Raw genomic sequence first — 24,109 nt, 5'->3', positions numbered from 1 at the left:
ACACACGCCAAGAGCCTGTCTATTTAAAAACTTTTTCCTATTTCATTTAAAAGTGGTTTTTTTTTTATAAGCCAGTTAAAAGTGAGTGTGTTAACATTAATTAGTCGTGACATGTGTCATTTTGTTTGTGTATTTTAATTTTCTGTTAAGTAAACTCAATTCCATTTGAAGAGGTTGTAAAAATTATGAATGGTAACTTAGTGCATTGGGGATCTTGTGAAGATGGTTATATTATAAGTTCCATGAATGTGGTACTAGCAAATCAAACTAATGTTGTTGAGAGCCTGGAAGTAAGAGCAAGAAGAGTGTGAGCTCTGGGGAATTCATCTAATAAGTTTGCCTGTTTTGGGGTGAGCTTTGTAGGGAGTAATACCAATGGCTGCTAAGTTGTTTTGAAAAGTAACGGTCTTTGGGTTTTGATTAGTCGTTTATGCCATAGTTGCTAGCTCTTGCTAGAAAGCTTTTTTTGTCAAGTAAAAGCAATTTATTGGTGGATCATGTTAAAAAGTGATCACCTATAAGAACCTAGCTTTTACAATTAACATTTATCAGTAGTATTATGTTATTTACAATATACTTCTTATAATATGCTAAAATCAATTTACTCAGAAGCTCCTTTTTAATTGTCAACCAAACTTTTCTAGATCTACAATAAACAAAGTGTATTTTTAAACTTTATAAATGTGTTAGAAAAAAAATATGGTTACATACAAATACTTTTTGGTTAATTTTTTTTTTAATATTACTTTTTAGAACTAAATGTTGATGCTATACATATCATCTTTTATATTCATATTATTACTTTTATAAAAAAAAGTGATTCAATTTATTCGGTTAAAAGTTATTCAATTTTTAAAACTTACTTAGATAGTTAGATACTACATTCCCATCCGCAAATTATTCTTATAAGCATATGAGTTGGATGGGAAGGTCCATAGATTAATTTTTGAGAGTGCAATTTATTTTTTAAAGGTAAAAAAACATAATTATATCCAATTTAATATTATATCAAACATAATTATATCCAATTTAACACTAAAGCAAACGTACCCTTAATCTTTCATGGGCATATTCAATTGCTTTTTGACACACTCAGTTTTAGGCCTTTAGCTGGCATCTATAGTATTTGTCTTTTTGCCAAGCAACATTCTGCTAGATCATCTTTTACTACTACAATATTTTTTTTGATATGAATTTGACCAATTACATATTAGGCTCGTGAGCCTTCTAGACTTCTACTTAATAAATGCTTAATTTATCAAGAGTTATAAATTGATTATTTCTAACTAGCTAACAATCATTCCAATTAACGCACGTACGTACGTCCTCTAGGTTTAAATCAATGCTACGTACAGATCACTTTTTGTGATAGCACTAGCTTACTAATAATTAAATTTCCCTCTACTCTGAATATGCATGGATGCAGAATTGCAGAGAAAGAAAGCTGCCCAAAAGCGGTGTTTAGTGTATGTGTTTCGCAGTGGAAAATGCTCGGTAGACCACCAAAAAAATGTTCACATTCAAAACATTCAAAGAGGATGAAAAGTGAGGAAGAAAAGAAGTTAGAGAATGAAAAGATATAATGTGATAAAAAGTGAGTAATAGCCAAAGAGAAAAATTAGATGTTTAAGAGGTGTTTGTACTATGTTTAAGAGGTGTTTGTATTGTGTTCTATATATCATATCTATTTAGGAAATTGGATCCTCTTAAGCAGAGATTCACTATAGTCTATAGCTGCACAATAATAGGTCATTGATTTTGGTAATCAATAGCTAGGATTAATCTGGAAAAAAAACTTGCTAAACTTGCAGATAATCTAAATTCATGTGTTAAGTGTGTTTTTCATCATGAAAAAGAAGATCACCATCCTATAGCTATTCTAAACTCTCCATGAGTGAATATGAAAAAACACACAGGCAATGGATACTTATATTCAATTCCCAGCATACAGCATCATACCCATACATAGTTAATGTTACACAAATATCTCAGCACATTGAATGAATAACCTCACCCAATCAATCCCATGTAATAATGATTAACCATAATCTTCAATAAGCTCCCACAAGAGGAGAGGGTAGAGATTCAATTAAGCACACCATTAATTCAGTACAAACAATCATCATAACTCTTCTTCCTCAAGTAGTTCATATCATCAGAACCCATTACTAAGCACAGAGCTAACTCATGGAACTTAACTTCCACTATCTACTTCCCCCAACTCCTAAACAAGTCATCACAACAATTTCAACAACATCCATAACAAAACATCAAAGATAGAAATTAAGAAACATAACCATATACACATTATATCATCATTCATATATATACCTGCAGTTAATTATAATTATTTTACTTAATCTTCAGGTAATTAACGCTTCACTAGTGCGAGCACCTGCGACAAAAGGACTACTAATTGCTATCTGTTGCTGTCGGCGGTGGATACTCTGGGCTCGCCAAAAAATTAACCTTCACTAAGTAGAAGCAGTTGCAGCGGTGGTTGTTATCATCTTGGGCTTAGGCCTCTTCCTCTTCTTCTCATAGCTAACACCTCTCGCCTTCGTCTGGAAGTCACGAACATCCCGGAGGTAAATCCTCACCGCGCGAGCACCGAACGGGTTCGTCTCCGGCCTACCTCCGTTCTCCTCATAGGCGGCGCGTAGACGTCCGATGAGCGCGTCGAGACTTCCCCATGCCTGCCGGAGCGGGCAGGGGCAGGGAGCAGGCGGGTTCGGAAGCCCGAAGAACGGGCAAGGATGGTTGTGAACCTTCGTCTTCCCGAACTGGTCGAGATAGTGGAGAAACTCCAGCACGTGCGCGCCGCTGCAGAGAGACAGCGACAGCGGCGGACGGTGGTTTCGAAGGTACTGGCAGAACGTGTTCCAGTCTCGCCGCTTCTGGTTCTCGTAACGGCTCGGAGTCGTGGCCGCGGTGGGGGTGGTTACAGTACCGCTGCTTCCGGTGGCGGAAGCTGAAATGCTCATGGTTGGTGGCGTGATCGGCGTTGACGTTGTTGATTCAGAAACCAAATCCATGGTGATGAAGATTGATCTATGGATCTGAACAATGGGTTTGTTGTTCTTGTTCTGAGAACTAGGGTTTTGGTTTTGATAGTACTAATTAGATATAGATACTGATGAGTGATATAAGAAAAGTGAAAAGTGTACACCATGTGTTTGATATAGATACTGAGAGAGAAAGAGAGAGATATTATAGTACAAATTGTTGAAGTTCTCGATGCAAGAGAAAAAACTTCTACTTTGGCGTTGGGTACTATCTTAAATTTGAAACAAACATGGCATGAGAAGGTAGATAAATATAGATATCATGCAAAGAAAGAAAGTGGGATTTTGGTAGAAATTAGGGGAGACAGAAAACAAGGGGGAACCTGGGCAGTGAGAAATGAAAGGTGGAATATGTCAGAGAGTGAGTGAGTGAGTGAGAGAGTGAGAGAGAAGGGGGCAATTGATTTGAAGGAAGGAGCTTACTCAATCACTCACTCAATCACTCACTGTGTGAAGTTTGTGTTTCATTGAGGTTACTTGTTTTGTGGGAATGGTGAGTGAGTGTTGGGGGAAGTGGAATGATTGGGGGGTAAAAGGTTGGATCAGGGTAATACTAGTTATCTGCAGATATTTGATTCTAGAAGAAAAAGTGGAAGGAACTGAGAGTTATGTGGTACCAGGAGGTTTGTGGGTTGGGGAATGAATGAGTGAAGTTGTTGTGAAGAACCAGGGGTTAAATGAAGGGAGGGGAGGGAGAGTGTTGTGCCAAAACAGGACAAAGTTTGGCAGTGAGCAGTGATGATGGTGACCAAAGATGAGCAGACATTTCAAATAATCAATATTCGTCACTCTCTTCTACTTTTAAGCGCGTGACCCATACATGCATGTGTACTATTACTATTACTATTCTTGTTCTTGTTATTCAACCCCTACCCTACCTATATGAAATCATGAGTGCTCTAATTTATTCATGACTTATAATCTTATTTTAAGTGGAAAAGTAGTACCATTTTTGCCATCGGTCCAAATGTTTATTTGGTTTAACAGAGTCCGGTCTAGGCCCAACAACTAAGCGAATATTGTGTTGGTCGGTCAGGACGGTTCTAAAGTAGAATTTATTTTATTCAATAAATACGCTAGTAAAATAAACCCGGCACAAATATTAGAGTTGTGCTATATGACACGACAGTTTTTTGTCCTTTGTCGTGTTATGCATGAATCACATTTTCTTGTGGTTCTAAATCGTCAGTAGCGAATAAGTTGTCACAACGATTTCTTGCAATTTTCACATTACAGCAGTTTAAAACTGCCACAAATTAATATTGTGCATTACACGTCATACACCTTGTCATGTAGTGCACCATTTTCCCAAATATTAAGTAATTAAAAGTTGTCCAAGTATAGCCAATTATCTTAAAAGTCTTCCCATAAAGCTTCATTAAGGCTTAGTGTTTCAATTACACATCACATCATTGTGCTCTATAAATACATTTTTATCGTTCTAAAACCATTGTTGTTTTACATATCTAAAGCACTTTTTCTCATTCTCTTTAATTCATGCCCTCATTTAATATTGTATCTCCCAAGTACACCATTTTATTTCCACCATTCACAATTCTCACCAATTAATTGACCAATGATTTTTTTTCTCTTTTTCATAAAACTCATATTAAATAAGGGTGTTTCAGTCAAATTATAACATCAATTAATAAACTCTTAAACTTTGTGCATAACCTTAAACTACAACAATTTTGGAACGGATGAAGTAAGACTTCGAATTTAAAGGTATGCAAAAAGGGTGTGTGATTTTCGCAGGAAGACATCGGTGGGGTGTAAACTTTCAGGACGATTTTTTATAATTTCATAGTTGGGGGACAATTTTCACAGGAAGGGCAAAACTGGGGAACCAAAGGTGCAATTAAGTCTATTTTTTAAAAGGTAATCTTGGACTTGAAAAATTAGATATATGTGTAAATTATATTTTACCTACGTAAAAAAATGATAATTGATGTGGTAGTTTAACACTTTCCTTAAGGGCTCGTTTGGCACGCCGTATTAAGCATGATAGTATAAGCTTATACAATACATTATGAGTTTATCCATTGTTTGGTGATGACATTGTATTGTATAAGCTTATCCATCAAAGTCCCCTTATACGTTAAAATGACGTATTATTTAATCCATCATGTGAGTGATGGATAAGGCATGATAAGGTTGTGACGTATAAGTCACCATCACCACCATTGGCACCACTACCCGATCACCGCCACCACCGCCCTACCGCCGCCACCACCACCATAATCGCCGCCACCACTCTATTGCCACCACCGACACCACAACCACCTCCCTATCGCCACCACCACCACCATTGCCTCCACCCTCCACCGTCGCCGCCACCCTACTAAGCCGCTACCGCCTTACCACTACCACCATCACCCTATCGTCGCCAACACCACAACCACCATCGCTGCCACCACCGCCACCACCCGATTACCACCACCGACACCACAACCACCACCATATCGCCACCACTCTATCGCCACCATCGCCACCACTGCCACCACCAACACCACAACCACCACCCTATCGCCACCTACACCACCATTGCCTCCACCCTCCACTGTAGCCGCCACCACCACCACCACCATATCATCGCCACCACCACAGCCACCATTGCTGCCACCACCACCACCAACCTATCTCCACTGTCACCACCACCGCCACCAACACCAACCTACCACCATTGCCACCACCACCACCAACCTACCACCACTTCCATCATCACTGCCACCACCGCTATAATCACCTCCATATTTGATTTTTATTATATATCATTATTCAATACTTCATCAAACATAAAATTGCATTAATTTAAATGATATGATAAATTATACAGAGTATGGCCAAACGCTGGATAGTATAAGAAAGTTATAAAGGCTTATACTATCAGGCCTAATACTATCAGGTCTTATACTATACGTCACATCAAACATGCCCTAAGTAAATGGCTGTGTTATGTTCCAACTCTTGTGAATGAGGTTAAAATATTTGGCCAACCACCTACCAATTAGTATGCTAATAATGAGGCGACATATTAGTCACACGGCTACCAGCTGGATACCTTATTTAACATTAAAAAGAGTTGTGCAAAAAACAACCCCATTAACTATTTGTCTTAGGATAATGTCCATCGAAGGTTTTTTATAACGAAAAAAGTCCATTGAAGTTGGGATCACCATTTTCATTGGGCTGAAACTATTCTTCCTTGAACTTTAGGCCCGCACCCATGAACTATTGGTCTATCCGTCTATGTAGTGTGGGCCCACTCGGAAGAAGGTTCTGGAGTTATTTGGAATCATTCCGAAGCCTCCAAATAGTGACACGTCTTCTCCAAAAACCACCTTCGAGTTCCGATTCCTTCCATTTCCATTTCCATGGCGACACCGGCTTCCTCCACCGCATTGCAATCACAATTCACCTATTCCGACGCCTCCTACTTCCCCGTCCCCTTCCACCTTCAACAACCCGCAACCACTCACTACGCCGCGCCTCCTATCGTCGGTCCCCTTCCTCCGCCACCGGTAGTCGCCGCCGCGTACACCGTGCCACAATATCCGGTCAGTGTTATCCTTCGTGTTTAGAATAAGGAAAGTGTGAAGATTCTGTGAAATTGATTGAATGCGGTTTTTGATTGAACAGGCGCACCAGTTGTTTGAGAGGGATGCGCAGATAATAACACCGGAGGCTCTTGAGAGTGTCAAGGCGGCGATCGCGAGCAGTGATGTGGAGCACAAGGCTGATACCAAGAAGAAAGCGGTTCCTCGCAAAGCTGCTGGACAGACATGGGAGGATCCTGTTCTTGCAGAGTGGCCTGAAGGTATCATCTATGACATTGCTATTTGTTATTTACAGATTACGGATTCGATTTTGATTTGTTGTTATCTCGTGCATGATAATCTGTTATTCCTTAATTCAGTTTCTGTACAAGTAATTTGGATGTGGAATTTCAGTTCATGATTTTGTTCAGGGATGTCAAAATCCTGTTAGTGTAATAACTGATAATAATCCTGTTAGTAAGGGTTTCAACTTGTGGACTGTGATTATAGTAGCAGTCATGAAATGGTTAATGCTAGGTGTAAGTAAAATGTACAGCGAATCATGATGAGAAACAAGAAATTGTGGCTGAGTTTTCTGTTGTGATATAATGAATTTATCATTAGGGGGGTTGGTTGGGGGAGGGGGGGGGGGGGTCTTTAATGTAGATTGCCCTGTTGACTCTAAATTGATGGTGTCTTGTTGAGATACCATTGATTTTTGAACAATATGTTGAGAGATTGTTGTTGTTGTTGTTGTGGGGGTCTTCAGACTTCAATGCAGCTTGCCCTGTTGACTTTAAATTGATGTGGGGTCTTTTTGAGATATCATTGGCTCACCGTGCAGAACTCTTTTACATTGTCAGTGCATATAAATTAATTTTTTCTTTTTGTTTATATTAAACAGGTTTTATACTTTTATATTTGAATGATATGTTGAAAAATTGTTATTGGTGTGGGGGCCAGAAGTTTCATGTACTTGCCCCCTGCATTCTTTATAGTTGTTGTTGGCTTCTTGTTTATTTTATGTCCTCTCTCTTTAAAGCTAAATAATGTCATTTGTCCTTTTAACTTGTACATTTTTATTATAAGACAGACTGATTTATAACTAATCCCAGGCTACTCTGATTGAGTAGCATGGCAAATCCCTTGGTACTTGGCTACTTGCCATTTTTACTATCAGTATGATACTATGATTACATGTGGTGATGACTGAGGGGATCTCGTTCTTAGGAATTTCTCCTTATCTTTTATGTAGAAATCTAATATCCCATTATCTCTCTCACACACACAACTAGATAAGTTTTCTATGGATTAATATATCTTATTGCTTTTGCTAATCAGATGACTATCGGCTCTTTTGTGGTGATCTTGGTAATGAAGTGAATGATGATGTTCTTTCAAAAGCATTTTCACGATTCCCTTCCTTTAACATCGCCCGGGTAAGTGGAACTCGCGTCTAACTTAAATTCTTCAATTCTAGTAATGATTGGGTTAGTGTGAGCATTTTCTATTTCCTCTTCAGATTATTGTTTGAAGAGACAGAGTTGTTAATGATTTGAAGGTAGGTCTTGCTTTATAATTTACATTTGATTAGATGAGTTATTTTATGATTAAAGCGATGCATTATTTTGTCATCTCAGGTGTTTTTTCTTCGTCATTCTCACTATTCACTAATCAAAGGCAATTGAAATTATATAACGGTGACATAGTTTAATGCAGTTGAATTTCAAAATCAGTTCATTTAAAATTAGTGTTGTGACTATTATTTTGAAATTATATAACGGTGAAGGCATGTTATTAGAGAGTGGAGAACTAGAGATATAGGCCCCGTTTGGAAAAACAGCTTAATTAAGCACTTATGGTCATAAGCGCTTATTCATAAGCTATTTTTGAAAATTTATTGAAATAAATTAAAAATAAGCTGAAAATAGCTTATGGCAGGTCATAAGCTGTTTGCATAAGCCCTCCCAAACACTGGCATAAGAGCTTATGCTGTCAGATAAGCTCAAATAAGCTCTTCCAATCGGGGCCATATTTAAATTTCATCTCAAAAAACCTTTAGTAGCCTTATGGTAATCTATCTGTAAAAGAACTTAAGGTTTATTGTTTAGATGTCTTTTTTGGTGCAACTTCTTTTTCCTTGTAATTATCTGTGATTAGGGTATGTTTGATTTTGTCTAGGTTGTCAGAGATAAGAGGACCGGAAAAACAAAGGGTTATGGGTTTGTAAGTTTTGCCAATCCTGCTGACCTTGCAGCTGCTCTCAAAGAAATGAATGGTTAGTAAGTTGCAGACTATTTCTATGAACATCTTCTCTCTTGATCTGGTTGTTTTGTGCTGCCTTCTTTTCTATGGTTCAGTCTTCTATACAGGAGCTCTTTATAGACACACACACACACACACACACACATATTGACTTTTGAGCAAAGGTATATAGGTCTATAGTGTTTGGACTTTGGTTCAATTGGTTGGAGGGGAGGGATTGTATTAAAATTTTCATGTTTGGTTCAATTTTTTTGAGGGAAGGGGAGGGCAGGTGGCCAAAATCTCTCTCAAATTGGGCTCCCTGATATCGGGGGAATTTAGAAGGGGCACAAGATGGGTATACAATATTTAAGTGGAGTGAATTAAATGTCTTGTATTCATATTTCACCTTTTTTAGGTTGGGACCAAAGTATATCTGCATGATGGGCAAGGAAGCTATTAGGAGCTACAATGGAAACAAAAAAAAGGCGGTTATAGTGTTTATGTGTTGTAATTCCATCACCATCATTTCATCTCATTAGTCATGTTATAAAACAAAGACTGATATTAAGTATATGTATAAGATATTAGGTTAAAAATAGGGTTAAATAAGTTTCTCGTCCCTGAACTTTAGCGAGAATTTGGTTTCCGTCCCTGAATTAAAATTTTGATGGTTTCCATCCCTTAACTTAGTAAACCGTTTGATTTTCGTCCTTTGACCATTTTGACTGCTAATGTGGCATGCCAGCTTGTAGGTGATTGCTGATGTGTCGGTGAATTAACCAGTTTAGCCGGTTTTTAACTTTTTTAATTACAGGTTGGAAAATTTACAAATTTCAATTTTTTTTTATTCCACATCAGAACCTTCATCTCTCTTCTCCCACTTGACCTTCAACTGAACCTTCATCTCTTCTCCACTCTCACCCACCTCTTTCTCTCTCATTCCACCTTCTCCCTCACCCCCAAACCCAAACCGCCACGCTCTCTCTCTCTCTCTCTCTCTCTCTCTCTCTCTCTCTCTCTCTCTCTCTCTCGTTCCAGATCGCATCTTTTGGGTTCCTCTCTCGTTCCAGAAGATGCGCTTCATACGGCGCTTCAACAACAACAGCAGGATTCATTTTCCCCCACCCTGCTCTTGAATGGCTTGGCAAGAACTGCTTCAGGCATGGTTAGGTTTGGTAGATCTCGCGGTTCTTTCTCGTCACAGTTCTTCAATTCGTTCAACGCAGAGAGGAATCTCGCCTGACGTGCCGGTGATTGAGCTTGTGCTGCAGAGTGAGATGGTGAAGTGGGGGATTTATGGGAGGAATTCGATGGTGCGGGTGAACAATGATGTTATGTGCTTGGGGTTCTTGGATGGTGGTGTGAACCAGAGAAATCCGATTGTGATTGGAGTGTATCAATTGGAGGATGTGTTGGTTCAGTTTGATTTTGAAACTTCCATGGTTGGATTTAGTTCTTCTCTTTAGATGAAGCAAACTAGTTGCTCTAATTTCAGATTTGGTTCTGTGCAGACGACAGCCTCAAGCTCTATTTGAGTGCTTGTGATGATGAGGCATAAAACATAGATTTTTGTTCTTAAATCTTAATTAATTAGATTATGGTGAACTAGGAACTGTTTATATTTATACTTATGGTTCTTAATCAATCTTGCCATGTTGGTGGATTTTTGAAGTGGTTGGGATGGTGCAGGGTGCCTTGCGTATAGTGGGGTGTTAAATTTTTCTGGTTTTATATTTGCTAGATATGGCTTGATTACATAATTAGTCTCCTTTCTGTATTAGTTTATCAGTGTTTGGCACTTAAACTTTTTCTTTATCTCTCTTGTTCACTTGTGGATGAAGATGATAGAGTATGATGAAATTTTAATTTTTTGATTTTAGTCCCTCTATATATTCCATGTGGAATAAAAAAAATTAAAAACCGATTAATTGACTGACACGTCAGCAGTCACCTACAAGTTGGCATGCCACATTAGCAGACAAAATGGTCAAAGGACGAAAATCAAACGGTTTACTAAGTTAAGGGATGGAAACCATCAAAATTTTAATTCAGGGATGAAAACCAAATTCTAGCTAAAGTTCAGGGGCGAAAAACTTATTTAACCCTTAAAAATATGAAAATCCTATACAAACATGTGCAGTAACAATACAACTCTACAGGGGTAGAAACTCATAGCTTGTGCAATCCAAAACCCTAATGATGATGGAATATCTTTTCTTTTGTGCATGGCCATGAATGGAATTATGGCTTATCCTTTATCTGTCATTGAATCTTGTCTTTGTAGATGTAGAATATTGTGACAAATGCAATGACATGTATCCTGATTACTGACTTTGATATCTTCATTTCAGGTAAATATGTTGGAAATCGGCCAATAAAACTACGAAAGAGTAAATGGAAGGAGAGGACAGATTACGAGGCACTGGAAAAACAGAAGGTTGCAATTTGCTTTGTCAGTGATTTGAACATCCTCTTGTACATCCGAACTTAATTCTTTTGTTGTTTGAATGGCAGAACCAATTACACAAGAAACCGAAATTGCCAAGGAAGGGTGTTCTACACAAGTGAAATGGGCCAGAATCTGTGTAAGTCAAGGTGATGCCTGGTGGGGAGTGTAAATACCGGTGCGCAGACATTTTTGTAATTGATAAATATAGGCATGCATACTTAAAAATATGTATGCCACCCATGAATCTTGGATTTTTCATTCTACTTGGAATTGATGTATGTATCCTTCCGACTAGCATAAGAAACTCTTTGGAAACAGTCCCTGTGAGTTTACAAGAGATCCTCTGGAATTACCCTGCTATGAACATAATTATTAATAGTATTTTTATGAACGTGTTATTATGGTAAATGCTACCATACCACAATTGTATCATACCTCAGTGATGTGGACCAATAGGAGTTGCTTTGACCGTAAACTTTGACTTCTTTATTTTTCTTTTTAAAAAATAGCGTGACTGGGAACATACCATATAACATGACTGGGAACATGGCATACAATTATTTTTGAAAACAAACACTCTGTTTGGTTCTGTGTTGGGAAATTTCATAATCAATTTTGGAGAGAGTTTACAACCCGCAGTTTATAGAGTCATCATGTGTCACTATCAATCCAAACACGCTAAAAATTAATTAAATGAAACTTTAGCTTCAGGTTTGAGAATTGATTCTTAAATGAAAATAAGTTGACTTATCCAACCATACATGAGGTTTTGACATTCTCACATCTCATTTTCTTTTCAGTTCAGTTGTCTCATTTTTCTTTTGTATCTTTTTTGAGTTTAATGAATATGTATGTGTTTTAAACTGATAATCAAACACATAATGCTATGTGCTATGAGAAATACTAATTTTTAGTGGTTAATTTAATTATAATAATAATATATTTTCTGAAGTGACGGAATTCAATTGGACGACAATATAAATAAAGTTTACAAACGACGCATATAGATCTAATCTCTTTTATTCCCTAACACATCACTCATCAATATCAATAATCTGTGAGGAATCAATACACTTTTTAACACGCTAATTCACTTTTCATGTTATTCGTTTATTTTATAAAAAACCAACAGATTTCTCTTAAATATTAACAAAAATGCTGACTTTTTAAAAAATGTAACTCGGTTTTTTGCCCGAACGACCCTAGCGTACTGAAAAGAAAGAAGTAGCCTATTTGAAAATTAAATTTAAGTCCTAGTAGGTATTATATTTAAGGCCTTCATGGGCTTACATCAGTGCTTGTGCAAAGGAAGAGAGATGCTATATAACACGACAATTTTAGTGCACGATTAGAACAAATCAAGACGTGGGACTCTTGGCGGAAATCACGGAGGGGTTGTGATTGAGAAGATAATAAATTATGTAGAAGTCAATGACACATAATAAGTCGTGTAGTGTCGTTGAAAAAACAATCGTATCAAATAGGATTTCCCGCTAAGGAACTCAAGGCTAAGGACTGGAGCTTAGGAATAAATAAATCATATAAAGCGTGTTGGAGTGTTTAAAATAGTGTTTTACTAGCACTTCTCGTAATTTATTTCTTTATTTTTATTTTTCTTTGATGTTATTTGGAGTTTGAACATAAATTAAATATATAACAACTCAAAAAAATGTTAGCAACACTCATTTTTCAACAATCAATGAGTGAGTGTTGAAACGAGAGCGTTGTGTTTTTTTATAGATAAATGTTAGTTATCAGTAAATTAGTATAAATTATATATTCTTAATGTTCGAACCATGACCCTTCACTTACAATTATCCTTAGCTCAATTATGTGAGCTACTCATCCCACCCGACAGCGTGGGGTGTTGCTAGCCCTCCTCTCAAACCTTATTATGTGAAGTTAAAGAGTGTTGTTGGGTTTATGTCTTTTAAGAATCTGAAGAGCCTAGCACCAAAAAAAAAGAATGTGAAGAGCCCAAATGACCCAAACAGAATTTAAACAAACAAACAAACAAACAAACACACTCCACCGCCTGCTATGTTTCTAGTCATAGGGTTTTGGGGTTTTAAAACATGTCTCTTCACTTCTCACTGCTCAGATTATCTCAACCCCATTTTCTTTGACCTTACCCTCTAACTCCCTTTCTTCGTGTTGCTGCTGTTCGCATACTGTCTCACCCCTCTACCGGTTCTCCCTCCACTCTTCCGTTTCCATTCATTTGCTTGCTGGTGACTGGTGAGTGTGCTCAGAGTCTTAGTGTTAACACTGAAATGGAGATTTTGAACCCTGAATTTGTATCATGTAAAAACCATTTTTTCTAAAGTATATACACGCTAGGCATTGTTAATGGTTTATTATTCTGATAAATTATCATTCTTGCTGACCCTTTTCATCTGGGTAATCTTCTGTGGAACTTTGTGTTTGTGTGTATTGTTGTCTTATCCGTTCAATGCATAAACAATCACAGGGTAGAATATGAGGGGCCCGTTTGGAATGCGCTTATGCAAGTATTTGGAAGAACTTATGTAAACAACGTATGACTACTTATAAGCTGTTTTGAGCTTATTTTCATAAGCTGTTCAAAATAGCTTATGAATAAGAGCTTAGGCTTATTGATAACCTGTTTTCAACTTATTTCAATAAATTTCTCAAGTTAGCTTATGATTAAGCGCTTATGTAACAAGTGCTTACGGCGCTTAAATAAGTTGTTTTCCTAAACGCTCTCTAGATTGTTATGCTTACTAGATTTTCCTTTATATTATTACATATGGTGTCAATAAGAAATTATTATCATTTCCTACTTGTTGTGTGTGATTTCTCTTTATCATACCTAATACAGACTTATTTTGAACTTTTACAGCTTGGATTTTTCGTATCAAGTGAAAAGAGGATAAGGTGAATGCAATATTGTCTGTGCGGATTTTATCAAAGATGGGATATATAGCCTCTATGCAAAATAATATTTTAAGCATCCATCCTACAAATGGTCTGCGAGGTTGTAACAGGCAAGGGAGTACTTCTGGTGCTGGCTCTAATCATAGTTTAAGGAAAAAATCATCTACCCTGCCCCAAATTTCTTCTAATGATTGCTTTTCTACAAATAAATCTTGTTTGGCTCAGAGAAGATTGCAGTGTAGAAGTTTTCAAGGAAGTGCTGTAATTGATAGAGTTAATGAAGTTGACCATGAAGATTGGGGACTTGAAAGTTTTGAAAGGAGAGAATCTGGGGAACTGGTAGATCCTGGCAAGCCTGTGAAGCCTCCACCGTTTGTCAGAAATGATGGGTTCACCAACAACAAAATTCTTCAGAATCTCTGCACTCGGGGAAGGTTAATGGCTGCAGCAAGGTTGATTGAGATTATGGCACGTAAAAGTCAAATACCCCATTTCCCATCTTGCACAAATTTGATTCGAGGCCTTATCAAGATCGGTCAGATAGATAAAGGTTGCAAAATCATTAACATAATGGTCATGTCTGGGGGTGTTCCTGATGTTATTACGTGCAACATGGTTATTGGTGGCCTGTGTAAAAGAGGGTATTTAAAATCTGCTGTTGATTTGGTAGAAGATATGAGCTTGAGTGGTTGCTCCCCAGATGCGATTACTTACAATACAATAATTCGCGGCATGTTTGATAAGGGAAATTTCAATGAGGCTGTTAGTTTCTGGAAGGACCAATTGAGAAAAGGGTGCCCTCCTTATTTGATTACCTATACAGTTCTAATTGAGCTGGTTTGCAGATATTGTGGGGCTATTCGAGCGCTGGAAGTACTAGAAGATATGGCAATGGAAGGTTGCTATCCTGATATCATTACGTACAACTCTCTTGTAAGTTTTACTGCTAAACAAGGAGTATATGAGGAGACTTATTTGGTTATATCGAATCTTCTATCCCGTGGGATGCAACCGAATGCTGTAACATACAATACTCTTATCCACTCCCTTAGTAGCCATGGTTATTGGGATGGAGTTGATGATGTTCTGGAAATTATGAATGAGACTTCCAGTCCTCCAACGCGTGTTACTTACAATATTATGCTAAATGGTTTATGTAAGTCTGGACTTCTAGACCGTGCCATAAGCTTGTACAGCACAATGGTTTCTGAGAGCTGTTTTCCGGACATTGTCACTTACAATACTCTTCTAAGTGGGTTATGTAAAGAGGGGTTTGTAGATGAGGGCATCCAGTTACTTTACTTGTTGACAGGTACTAATTGTTCTCCTGGGTTGGTCACCTATAATATTGCAATTGATGGGTTGGCTAGAATGGGATCCATGGAGTCAGCAAAAGAATTGTATAGTGAAATGATAGGAAAAGGAATTGTTCCTGATGAAATTACCCACAGTAGTTTGGCCTGGGGTTTTTGTGGGGTGGACCAACTTGAGGAAGCTATGGAGCTATTAAAGGAGATGCATAAGAAAGATGAAAAGATTAAACATACTGCTTACAGATGTGTAATTTTAGGATTATGTAAACAAAGGAAGGTTGATATTGCAATTCAAGCTCTAGATTTGATGGTTAGAAGTCGATGCAAGCCAGATGAGAAGATATATGATGCTTTAATTAAAGCTGTTGCTGATTCGGGTATGGTGAAAGAGGCTAATGATTTGCATCAAAGGTTGATCGAATGGAAGATTCTTAAAACGGAAATCATTTGAGGTTGGAGTTTGCCCTTAAAGATTTGCCAAATTCAGACCATGTACAGATTTTACATTCCTATCAGGTGATTCTTTTAAATCTTTCTTGATTGTGGGATTAGGATGCTGTCTTGTTTGGACGGGGTTCGTACTTCCCAAGTTCTCTCTATTTCTCTCCAATCATGGTAGAAACTAGAGAAAGATAGAGAATCTGGGGAATAGATCCCCTCTTAATGAAAGAGGATTCAATTCCTTGTTTGTGGGAGCCTTGAATCATCTGTAGAATGTAATGACTAATGATGGCTACCTCCCAAGAGTTTTGTGCTTCTAGTTCGTGCTATTTTTATTTTGACACAGCTACTTCAATGATTATCCTAACTGAAAATATCTGTTATGTTGATGATTATTCAAACGGAAATCATGTCATATAATGTTACATGGTTTAAGTTCGTTTTCCCTTTTTTGGCAGCTATAATTTACGTGGTTTCTTGCATGTTGATAGAACTGGATCAGAATATTGAATAAAAGAATGTTATATTGATGAGAATGTTCCCAACTCATTAGTGATACCGGTACCCATGGGATACACAATGGGTGAAGGAGACGTAGTGAAGTACAACAAAATATAGACAGAGATAGGGAATAGTAGTGTCTAGCCTCCTAGGTAGTCGAGAGACTTGGACTTTTCCATTCAAACCCTTCCTAGAACTTCCCTCTGTTTCTTTCTTCTGAATATTTATATACAGTCTTGTCCCACCCCTATAACAAACTGCCTCAAACAAATTGATTCCAACAACTAATCAGGTGGGATTACCTGTGTGTCTACAATCCTTATTCATCTTCAGTGTTATTATATTTTACTAATGTAAGCACAGTTTCCTTAAAACTAAAATTAGTGTACCTAGTGCTGTTTTGATACTAAACAAATGAATTGTCCTTGGTATGCTAAGGCTATGAAAAACTGAGTTACTTGCAATCAATTGCTTGAATTTTGATTTCATTCTCTGACGTGATCTTATCAGAAAACTAGAAGTAACATTGTATCTAGCATTGTTTATTAATAGCTGCTGATTTTACTGTGGTTATTTTTGAATGCCAGGAAAGCTTGTTAAGAAGTTTTGACATTGAGACTGCAAGGGGAGACAATATCATTTCAGCAGGAAATAAAATTTGAATAGTTGAAGTCAACATGAACTTATCTTTGTCTAAGTTACTTTTAATGTAAATCTGATTTTCAAGTTTGCAGATTTTAGATAACTCCATGAGTGTAGACAATATATTATGAACCTTTTGTTGGTTTTGGTAGTTATAAATTCATTCCTGTTAAAGTGTTATAGTATAGTACCATAATATCAACACACTACCATCTCACCAAGATTGTCGATAGTTATTACGCTGCATGCCTACATCTGATCTGAGGATTTTTTCTGTCTTAAGAATTTGGTTCATAAGTATGGAAGTTGTGTAGAAGAAGTATGAATGCAAAATTGGGATATTGGTATTGTGCACATGTGATTCATTAATCCTGATACTAGTTTGATCTTCAAGTTAAGGTTCTAGTGTAATGTAACTCATACTTCTGTTTTTCTTAATCATTTAAGGAGGAAAGAAAAGATTGAAAAACAAGTGCTAATTTTGGGGTCTTAATTTTTTTTTTTCTTTAAACAAGAAAGTCTTTTATCAACTTATCCTAATCACTAGATGCATTTGCGTTTTTAGGATGATTTTAGATGTTTCTACATTTTTCTTTAGTCTATACACACTTCATATTTTGTGAATTTGCTTTATTTTATAAATTCTCTTAATAACTGCATAAATCTTAACGATTTTTTCAAGGTGTGATATTTACACAATTTACAAATTTCAGACTCTGCGAACTTTTCTGCAAGTCATTGGATAACAATTGAGTGCAAAAACTATGTAAACATAATGAAACAGAGGCTCCATATAACAATCTTTGTTAGATGTAATGACTTTCCTTTGGATATTATTTGCCCTTTAAACTTCAAACTTGGAAGTAATAGTTTGACAAAGCACTCATCAAGTTGAGCTGAACAAAAATCTCATGGAGAAGACTTGGAAGAATCAGCTTCTTGCCCAGGAATTTAGTTCAATCTGATAAAGCTAGCTCTTTGTACACATCAAGCAAGGGAAAAGTCTTGTTCAAACGTCTCAAAGAATCTTCAGAAATAGCATTAATGCTAACAAGGGAATTCGCCAGCTGCATTGCATCGTTTCGCCATCCCGCAAAACCAATCCCTTCAACCAACAAAGTGTATGTAGTTTCATTTGGCTGACATCCTTTGTCAACCATGGCAGCTAGCACCTCAATGGCTTCAATGATTCTGTGCACCTTGCACAATCCCAGAAGAACAATATTGTAGCTGATAACTGAAGGTTGACTCTTGCTACTTTCCATGTCCACTAACAACTCAACTGCCTCATCCACCAATCCATCTCTGCACAAACAAGATATAAGTGAATTATAGGTGATCCCATCAGGATCAATACCCTTGTCCAACATCTCTAAAATCATCCTCAATGCTCGAATTTTGTCACCACTACTCCACAGTGCACCAAATATTGTATTATATGAACTTGCATTTGGAGGACAACCCACTTCACCAAGCTTCTCAAAGATTTTGAGAGCCTCATCAGCTTTCCCAATCTTACACAGAGAGGCCAAGATTGTGTTGTAGGTGATGATATCAGGCAAACAACCATCAGAAATCATGTCACCCAACAACTCTATTGCCAAATCCACTCTGCCCTCTTTGCAGAATGCAGAAATCAATGGATCATAGCTGTAAGCATCAGGAGTCAACCCCTTCTCCTTCATAACCTTCAACACATTCATCGCCTCATCAATTTGGCCATCGCGACAGAGCGAGCTGATCAAAATGCTGTAGGTAACAACATTCGGCTCGCAACCTTTCACCAACATATCAGCCATCAACCTCTCTCCAGCTTCCCATTTGCCTTCATTCAAAAGACCCCTCAGCAGAATGTTATAAGAAATCACATCCGGGGCGCAACCCCTTGTGCTTATTCTGCTAATAAAGTCGAAAGCTCGATCCACCGCCCCTTCTCTGCACATGCCCCTTACAATGACATGGTAAGTGTACAAATCAGGTTGAAGCCCTCTTGAGAACATCTCATCCAAAAGCTTCATGGCATCATCAATCCCACCTTCTATAATGGTTGCTTCTATCAAGATTGTGTAGGTGATCACAGTAGGCTTGCAATTATCCCTCAGCAACTGACCCATAACCTTTGAAGCCAAATCAAGCTTTCTCCTCTCACAAAGATTCCCAATGAGAATATTATAGGTAACAACATCAGGAGCAAACCCTCTCTTCCTCATTCTATCTAGCACCTGGTTAGCAACATCAATTCTATCAGCCTTGCAGAACCCACTTATCACTGCATTGTAAGCAAAAACATCAGGGTCCCCATGCTTTTCCAGAATCTCCATGACCCTCATCGCCTTGTCAATCCTCTTTGAATTGAAGAACCCCTTGATCAGCTTGGTACAGAGGATAACATCAGGTTTGTAACCTTTGCTGACCATGTGCTGAAGAAAATACAGAGACTCATTGTACTTCCCTGCTTTGCAGGACCTGTTGAGAGCTTTCATGAGATGGGGGTCTCGGAAATCGTAATCCTGATCCAGTTTTTGATATGAACCAACACTGACATAATGACCCTGACCCTTGTTGTTGTTGAATCTTCTGTTGTTGTTGTTGTTGTTGCTGGTGCCACCATCATTGAGAAGCTGTTGTGTTTTGCGAGTGATGAGTGTGTTGGGATTTGGATGATGACGATGATGTTTCAAATGGGTTCTGATTGGGAGATTCCTTGACAGGAATTCAGTTGAAACTGTTGTCATCTATGATGATGAAAATGATGATGTTGTTGTTGGTTTGGTTTTGAATATCATGGACAGAGTGTTGTGTTCAGGGAAAATCTAGGGAGAAAGGTGAAGTGAAGACATGTGAATGGTTGGTTCAGTTGTGGATAAGGGGTTGGGTTCTGTTATGGGACATGCTACATAGGAGGAGTGAATCCAACACCACTGAATAGAGACCTTACTTATTATTTTATTTTTATGTTAGTTTACTTTATCCAAATCCTTATCACATGAACAAAAACAATCCACACTCTCCTTCTACCTTTTATTTATCCTAGCTAATTTTAGTATCTTTACCTGTCAATTGAAAGTGTACAAGTCAATTGATATATTTGTAGTGTGATAGAAAATGTGAAAGCACATTCATTATAAATTTATCCGTTGAGTTCCATTTACTTTTTGTGAGTGCTAGTGCTAGTTACTACTGATGTCAACGTGTATCCAAACATTTTAATAAAAGTGATATAGATGTGTATTTGAAGAATGATTTACTCAAAAAATGTCTATTCACTTAATGTGACCTCAAAGCCTAGAGATGATTTAGAGGATGGTTCTTGAGTGAAATCACATTTATTCTTAATTTATCAGTTGAGTTTCCTTCACTTTTTGTGAGTGCTAACGCCAGTTACCACTGATGTCAACGTGTATCCAAACATAATAATAAAAGTGATATAAATATGTGTTTGAAGAATGATTTACTGGAATATATTTATTTATTTAATGTGATCTCAAAGCCTAGAGATAATATAAATGTTGACTCTTGAGTGGGAATTGTGAGATACCTTGGAAATCTCATGGATGGCAAATGTGGGATACCTTGGTAATACAAAAGGAATGCTAAACAGGATGACTCTTGCCCATTGATATAACCAATCTTATAATTGCTTTCGTCCTGATAAATGACCAATGAGTGATTGTTTAATGTATTAAACGACATGCCATAATAAATAATAATGAGTTTTGAAATCTAACTTTTAGCGAACAAAATAGAGAGAGGGGACAACAGCACGTTTCTCTAAATTGGAAAGATCATGAAATTTAAATTTTAGTGATAAGTAGAGAGAGGGAAACAACACTTCCCTCTAAATTAGAAAGGTCATCAGATAATTTTCCTCTTATAATTTCTTAATGTCACATCATTTATACTATTTTAAGCAATTTCACTTACTTTTTGGGTAAATAGCCAACTTGATCCCTGAATGTGTCCACCGCCTTCAACTTTGTCCCTAAACTTTCAAAATGACGCCCGTGGTCCCTGAATGTGTCAAATCTCACTCATCAACGGTCCCTAGGTTAAAAAAAGCTGACGCCGTTAACGGAAGTGTGACTTGGATTTTTTTTTGTCAAAGTTGAAGCTTATGTGGCATTTGACTGGTGAGAAAATTTTATAAACTTCAATTTAGTCCTTGAATCTGAAAAATATTCTTTCTCTCCCCCCATCTTCCTCTACCTCTCCCCACCACCATCACCCTCTCTCCATCTCCATCTTCTTCATCCTTCTTTTTCTACTTTCCACCCTCATCTCCTCCCTCATGATATGTGGAGAATTTTTGTTTTTTCATTGACTCACTCAACGGAACATACCACATGATATGCACAGACCAAAGACAGTAGGCACAAAAAAAGAATAAGAACGTCCTTGAGAGGAGAGGGAGAAAAGCAAAATGCAAAACTGAGGAGCTTCCATTGCATCTGAAAAACAGCAATGTTGTGACCGCAATCAGTTTTATTTTTTCTATCTTTGTAACGCCCCGATTTTCAGGGGTCACGGTAACAACTTGATAAAATAAATATGCAATATTTTTCAAAATGATACATAAACACGAGTATATTTTTTTCTTTTCAAATGTACTTCCAAAACATGTCATGCATACTCCCAACTACAAAGGGATTTACATCAAGCCTTGAACAAGGCGAGTACCCGAAACCCCAAATATAAATTTCTAAAATCATTATGCAAGCTTAAACCAATAATGATTAGCTCTCTAACCCAAGGCTCTAACCCTACACCCGACTCTATTCTTCAAGTCTTACACAGTTCTTCAAGTTCTCCTCTCCGACTCGTACGAAGGTCAAGCTCCATCGAAGATTCTCCATCGCCTAATAGCGTTAAGCGCCCAAACAACAAGTAGCAAGCAAAAAGGGTTAACTCCATGCAATTACCACGTATAAAAGGGAAAAACATGCTATCAAAGTTTAAGTGTGTAACATGGTACATAAGCTAACAACTTAATTCAAGATAGATAACGACATATATCCAACAACCTAAATTTAATTCAGATATCAACAACATAGATTTAAATAAGATATCAGCAAAATCAACAACATAAAATCAAACCAGATATCCACAACCTCAACAATATAAAATCAAATCATATGACAATAACCTCAAATCAGATATCCACAACCTTAAAAATATAACATCAAATCAGACATCAACAACTTCAACAATATACATCAAATCAGATATCAACAATCCTCAACAATATAACATCAAATCAGATATCAACAACTTCAACAATATAAAATCAAATCATATGGCAATAACCTCAAATCAGATATCAACAACCTTAAAAATATAACATCAAATCAGATATCAACAACTTCAACAATATACATCAAATCAGATATCAACAATCATCAACAATATAACATCAAATCAGATATCGACAACCTCAACAATATAACATCAAATCAACTATCAACCAAAACATCAGAAGCAAATATTATTCCCCTATGATGCAACTATATGCTGCAACCAAAATGGATCGATCAATAACGTCTCGCAAGACGGGACAATCACGCGGGACCACACCCCACCTCATCGCCACTTTAGGACATCTCGCAAGATGAGACAATCACGCGGGACCACACCCAACCTCATCGCCACTGTATAACGTCTCGAAGGACGGGACAATCACGCGGGACCACACCCCACATCATCGCCACTGTATAACGTCTCGAAGGACGGGACAATCACGCGGGACCATACCCCACCTCATTGCCACTTAAAGCAAATCAAAACATCTCATCCAACTCAGTAGTCACTCAAACAACAATCTCAAATTCAATAATCAAATCAACATAATCACATGTTATTCATATTATCAACAAACATACGTCTCATCAAAATGCATACTAACTCAGCTCACTATTTCAACATAACAACAATCAAGGAATCAACAATAACCATGTCTTATCCACTAGAAAGCAGTAATGACATAAACCAGTAAACGGCCGAAGCCTCTCAGAAAACGGAGACACACGTCTCAATAAGTTCACTCGGCCGAAGCCTCTAGAAAACATTTGGCACAAGCCTCAGAAAACATTTGGCACAAGCCTCAGAAAACATTCAAAATAAGCAAGCATACAACATTCCAAGCATACAATATTTCAATCAACGCCAATCAAATTAAACATCTTCATCTCAAGCGCATGCAGTGCGAATAAATCATGCAAGACTCAAATGACGCTCTAAAACTGAGTTACCCTTACCTTAGCCAATTTCTCCACCCAAGCTCAACATCCCAGTCCAATCCAAAATAAAGCTCCCGAACTCAGCAAGTTCCTCGGGCGTCCTCCTTAGTTGTGAAACCTCACCAATTGCTCCAAAGTCTCTTTCATCAGCTCAACTCGTTCCAAACCTTAAGCAAAGTATCATTGCTTAGTTGCTAAGAAACAATACAACTAATACACTATCAAAACCCGAAAAGAAGCTTTCGAAGCTCTAGAGTTCGACATTTAGGCATGAACGGACAACGGAGACTTCGTTCGCTAAAACGCGCATAACTCGAGCTACAGAACTCGGAATGACACGAAACCACAGCCAAAATTTCGACAACGGAAAGGGCTACGCTATGGCTCAGGCTATACTAACCCAAAAATTATTTTTGGACACGGTACAGCTCCAAAAAGTTTCGGCCACTTTAGAAAATAGGGTTTCCGAACTTTTTCTTCGATCTAATTTAATTCCTAGGTATTCGTAGGTCATATCTAGGCCAGGGAAACTCTCAGAAATATTTAACGACTAAAAATACGACTTAGGGGTATTTTGGTCCAGAATTAATGACCAAAAACTCAAAGTTGAAATTCTGAAAAACAAAATTGATGGGGTTGTTCACAACGACGTTTATAGCACTTAATCTCAAGGGTACTAAGCTTGGTTGCGACTTTTTGATAATAAAGTAAGCACATGTGAAGAAAATGTGTTTTTAGTCAGTTTTTCAGATCTACGACGACTCGGTGAAAATCCGAACGATCC

The 24,109-nt window shown here is 37.5% G+C and overlaps 4 protein-coding genes across 5 annotated transcripts; 2 read left to right on the top strand and 2 right to left on the bottom strand.

Annotated features, from left to right (window-relative positions):
- Positions 1 to 1,895: 1,895 nt before the first annotated feature.
- LOC130720384 (protein LIGHT-DEPENDENT SHORT HYPOCOTYLS 4-like) lies at positions 1,896 to 3,811 on the bottom strand. Its single transcript, XM_057571018.1, has one exon. The coding sequence runs from the start codon at positions 3,033 to 3,035 to the stop codon at positions 2,475 to 2,477; it is 561 nt and encodes a 186-aa protein (XP_057427001.1). The 5' UTR covers positions 3,036 to 3,811; the 3' UTR covers positions 1,896 to 2,474.
- Positions 3,812 to 6,383: 2,572 nt separating this feature from the next.
- LOC130720316 (uncharacterized) lies at positions 6,384 to 11,695 on the top strand. Of its 2 annotated transcripts, XM_057570944.1 has the most exons (6): positions 6,388 to 6,622; positions 6,705 to 6,882; positions 7,943 to 8,040; positions 8,783 to 8,879; positions 11,200 to 11,285; positions 11,363 to 11,695. In XM_057570944.1, the coding sequence occupies exons 1-6, from the start codon at positions 6,440 to 6,442 to the stop codon at positions 11,414 to 11,416; spliced, it is 696 nt and encodes a 231-aa protein (XP_057426927.1). In that variant the 5' UTR covers positions 6,388 to 6,439; the 3' UTR covers positions 11,417 to 11,695. The 2 variants fall into 2 exon arrangements, with proteins under 2 accessions (XP_057426928.1, XP_057426927.1); XM_057570945.1 differs by lacking the exon at positions 11,363 to 11,695 and having other exon boundaries at positions 6,384 to 6,622; positions 9,264 to 11,285.
- A 1,643-nt stretch (positions 11,696 to 13,338) lies between these two features.
- Positions 13,339 to 17,313, top strand: LOC130717244 (pentatricopeptide repeat-containing protein At1g08610). The gene is made up of 3 exons (XM_057567398.1): positions 13,339 to 13,535; positions 14,161 to 16,024; positions 17,038 to 17,313. Exon 2 carries the CDS (start codon positions 14,232 to 14,234, stop codon positions 15,957 to 15,959), a length of 1,728 nt encoding a protein of 575 aa, XP_057423381.1. The 5' UTR covers positions 13,339 to 13,535; positions 14,161 to 14,231; the 3' UTR covers positions 15,960 to 16,024; positions 17,038 to 17,313.
- A 473-nt stretch (positions 17,314 to 17,786) lies between these two features.
- Positions 17,787 to 20,053, bottom strand: LOC130717243 (pentatricopeptide repeat-containing protein At3g04760, chloroplastic-like). Its single transcript, XM_057567397.1, has one exon. The coding sequence runs from the start codon at positions 19,825 to 19,827 to the stop codon at positions 18,049 to 18,051; it is 1,779 nt and encodes a 592-aa protein (XP_057423380.1). The 5' UTR covers positions 19,828 to 20,053; the 3' UTR covers positions 17,787 to 18,048.
- Positions 20,054 to 24,109: the final 4,056 nt, after the last annotated feature.

This window comes from Lotus japonicus, chromosome 5 (genome assembly GCF_012489685.1).
Source record: "Lotus japonicus ecotype B-129 chromosome 5, LjGifu_v1.2".
NCBI lineage: Eukaryota > Viridiplantae > Streptophyta > Magnoliopsida > Fabales > Fabaceae > Lotus > Lotus japonicus.
Note: the sequence above shows the minus strand (reverse complement) of the source record. Positions and strands in the feature narration are given on the sequence as shown.

What these genes read in the sequence shown, in the direction of transcription:
- LOC130720316 (XM_057570944.1), top strand. Translation starts at nt 6,440, where the DNA reads ATGGCGACACCGGCTTCCTCCACCGCATTGCAATCACAATTCACCTAT. An exon ending in ACACCGTGCCACAATATCCG is followed by an intron (nt 6,623 to 6,704) that starts GTCAGTGTTATC and finishes TTGATTGAACAG; the next exon opens with GCGCACCAGTTGTTTGAGAG. An exon ending in TGCTCTCAAAGAAATGAATG is followed by an intron (nt 8,880 to 11,199) that starts GTTAGTAAGTTG and finishes TCTTCATTTCAG; the next exon opens with GTAAATATGTTGGAAATCGG.
- LOC130717244 (XM_057567398.1), top strand. Translation starts at nt 14,232, where the DNA reads ATGGGATATATAGCCTCTATGCAAAATAATATTTTAAGCATCCATCCT.
- LOC130717243 (XM_057567397.1), bottom strand. Translation starts at nt 19,827, where the DNA reads ATGACAACAGTTTCAACTGAATTCCTGTCAAGGAATCTCCCAATCAGA.
- LOC130720384 (XM_057571018.1), bottom strand. Translation starts at nt 3,035, where the DNA reads ATGGATTTGGTTTCTGAATCAACAACGTCAACGCCGATCACGCCACCA.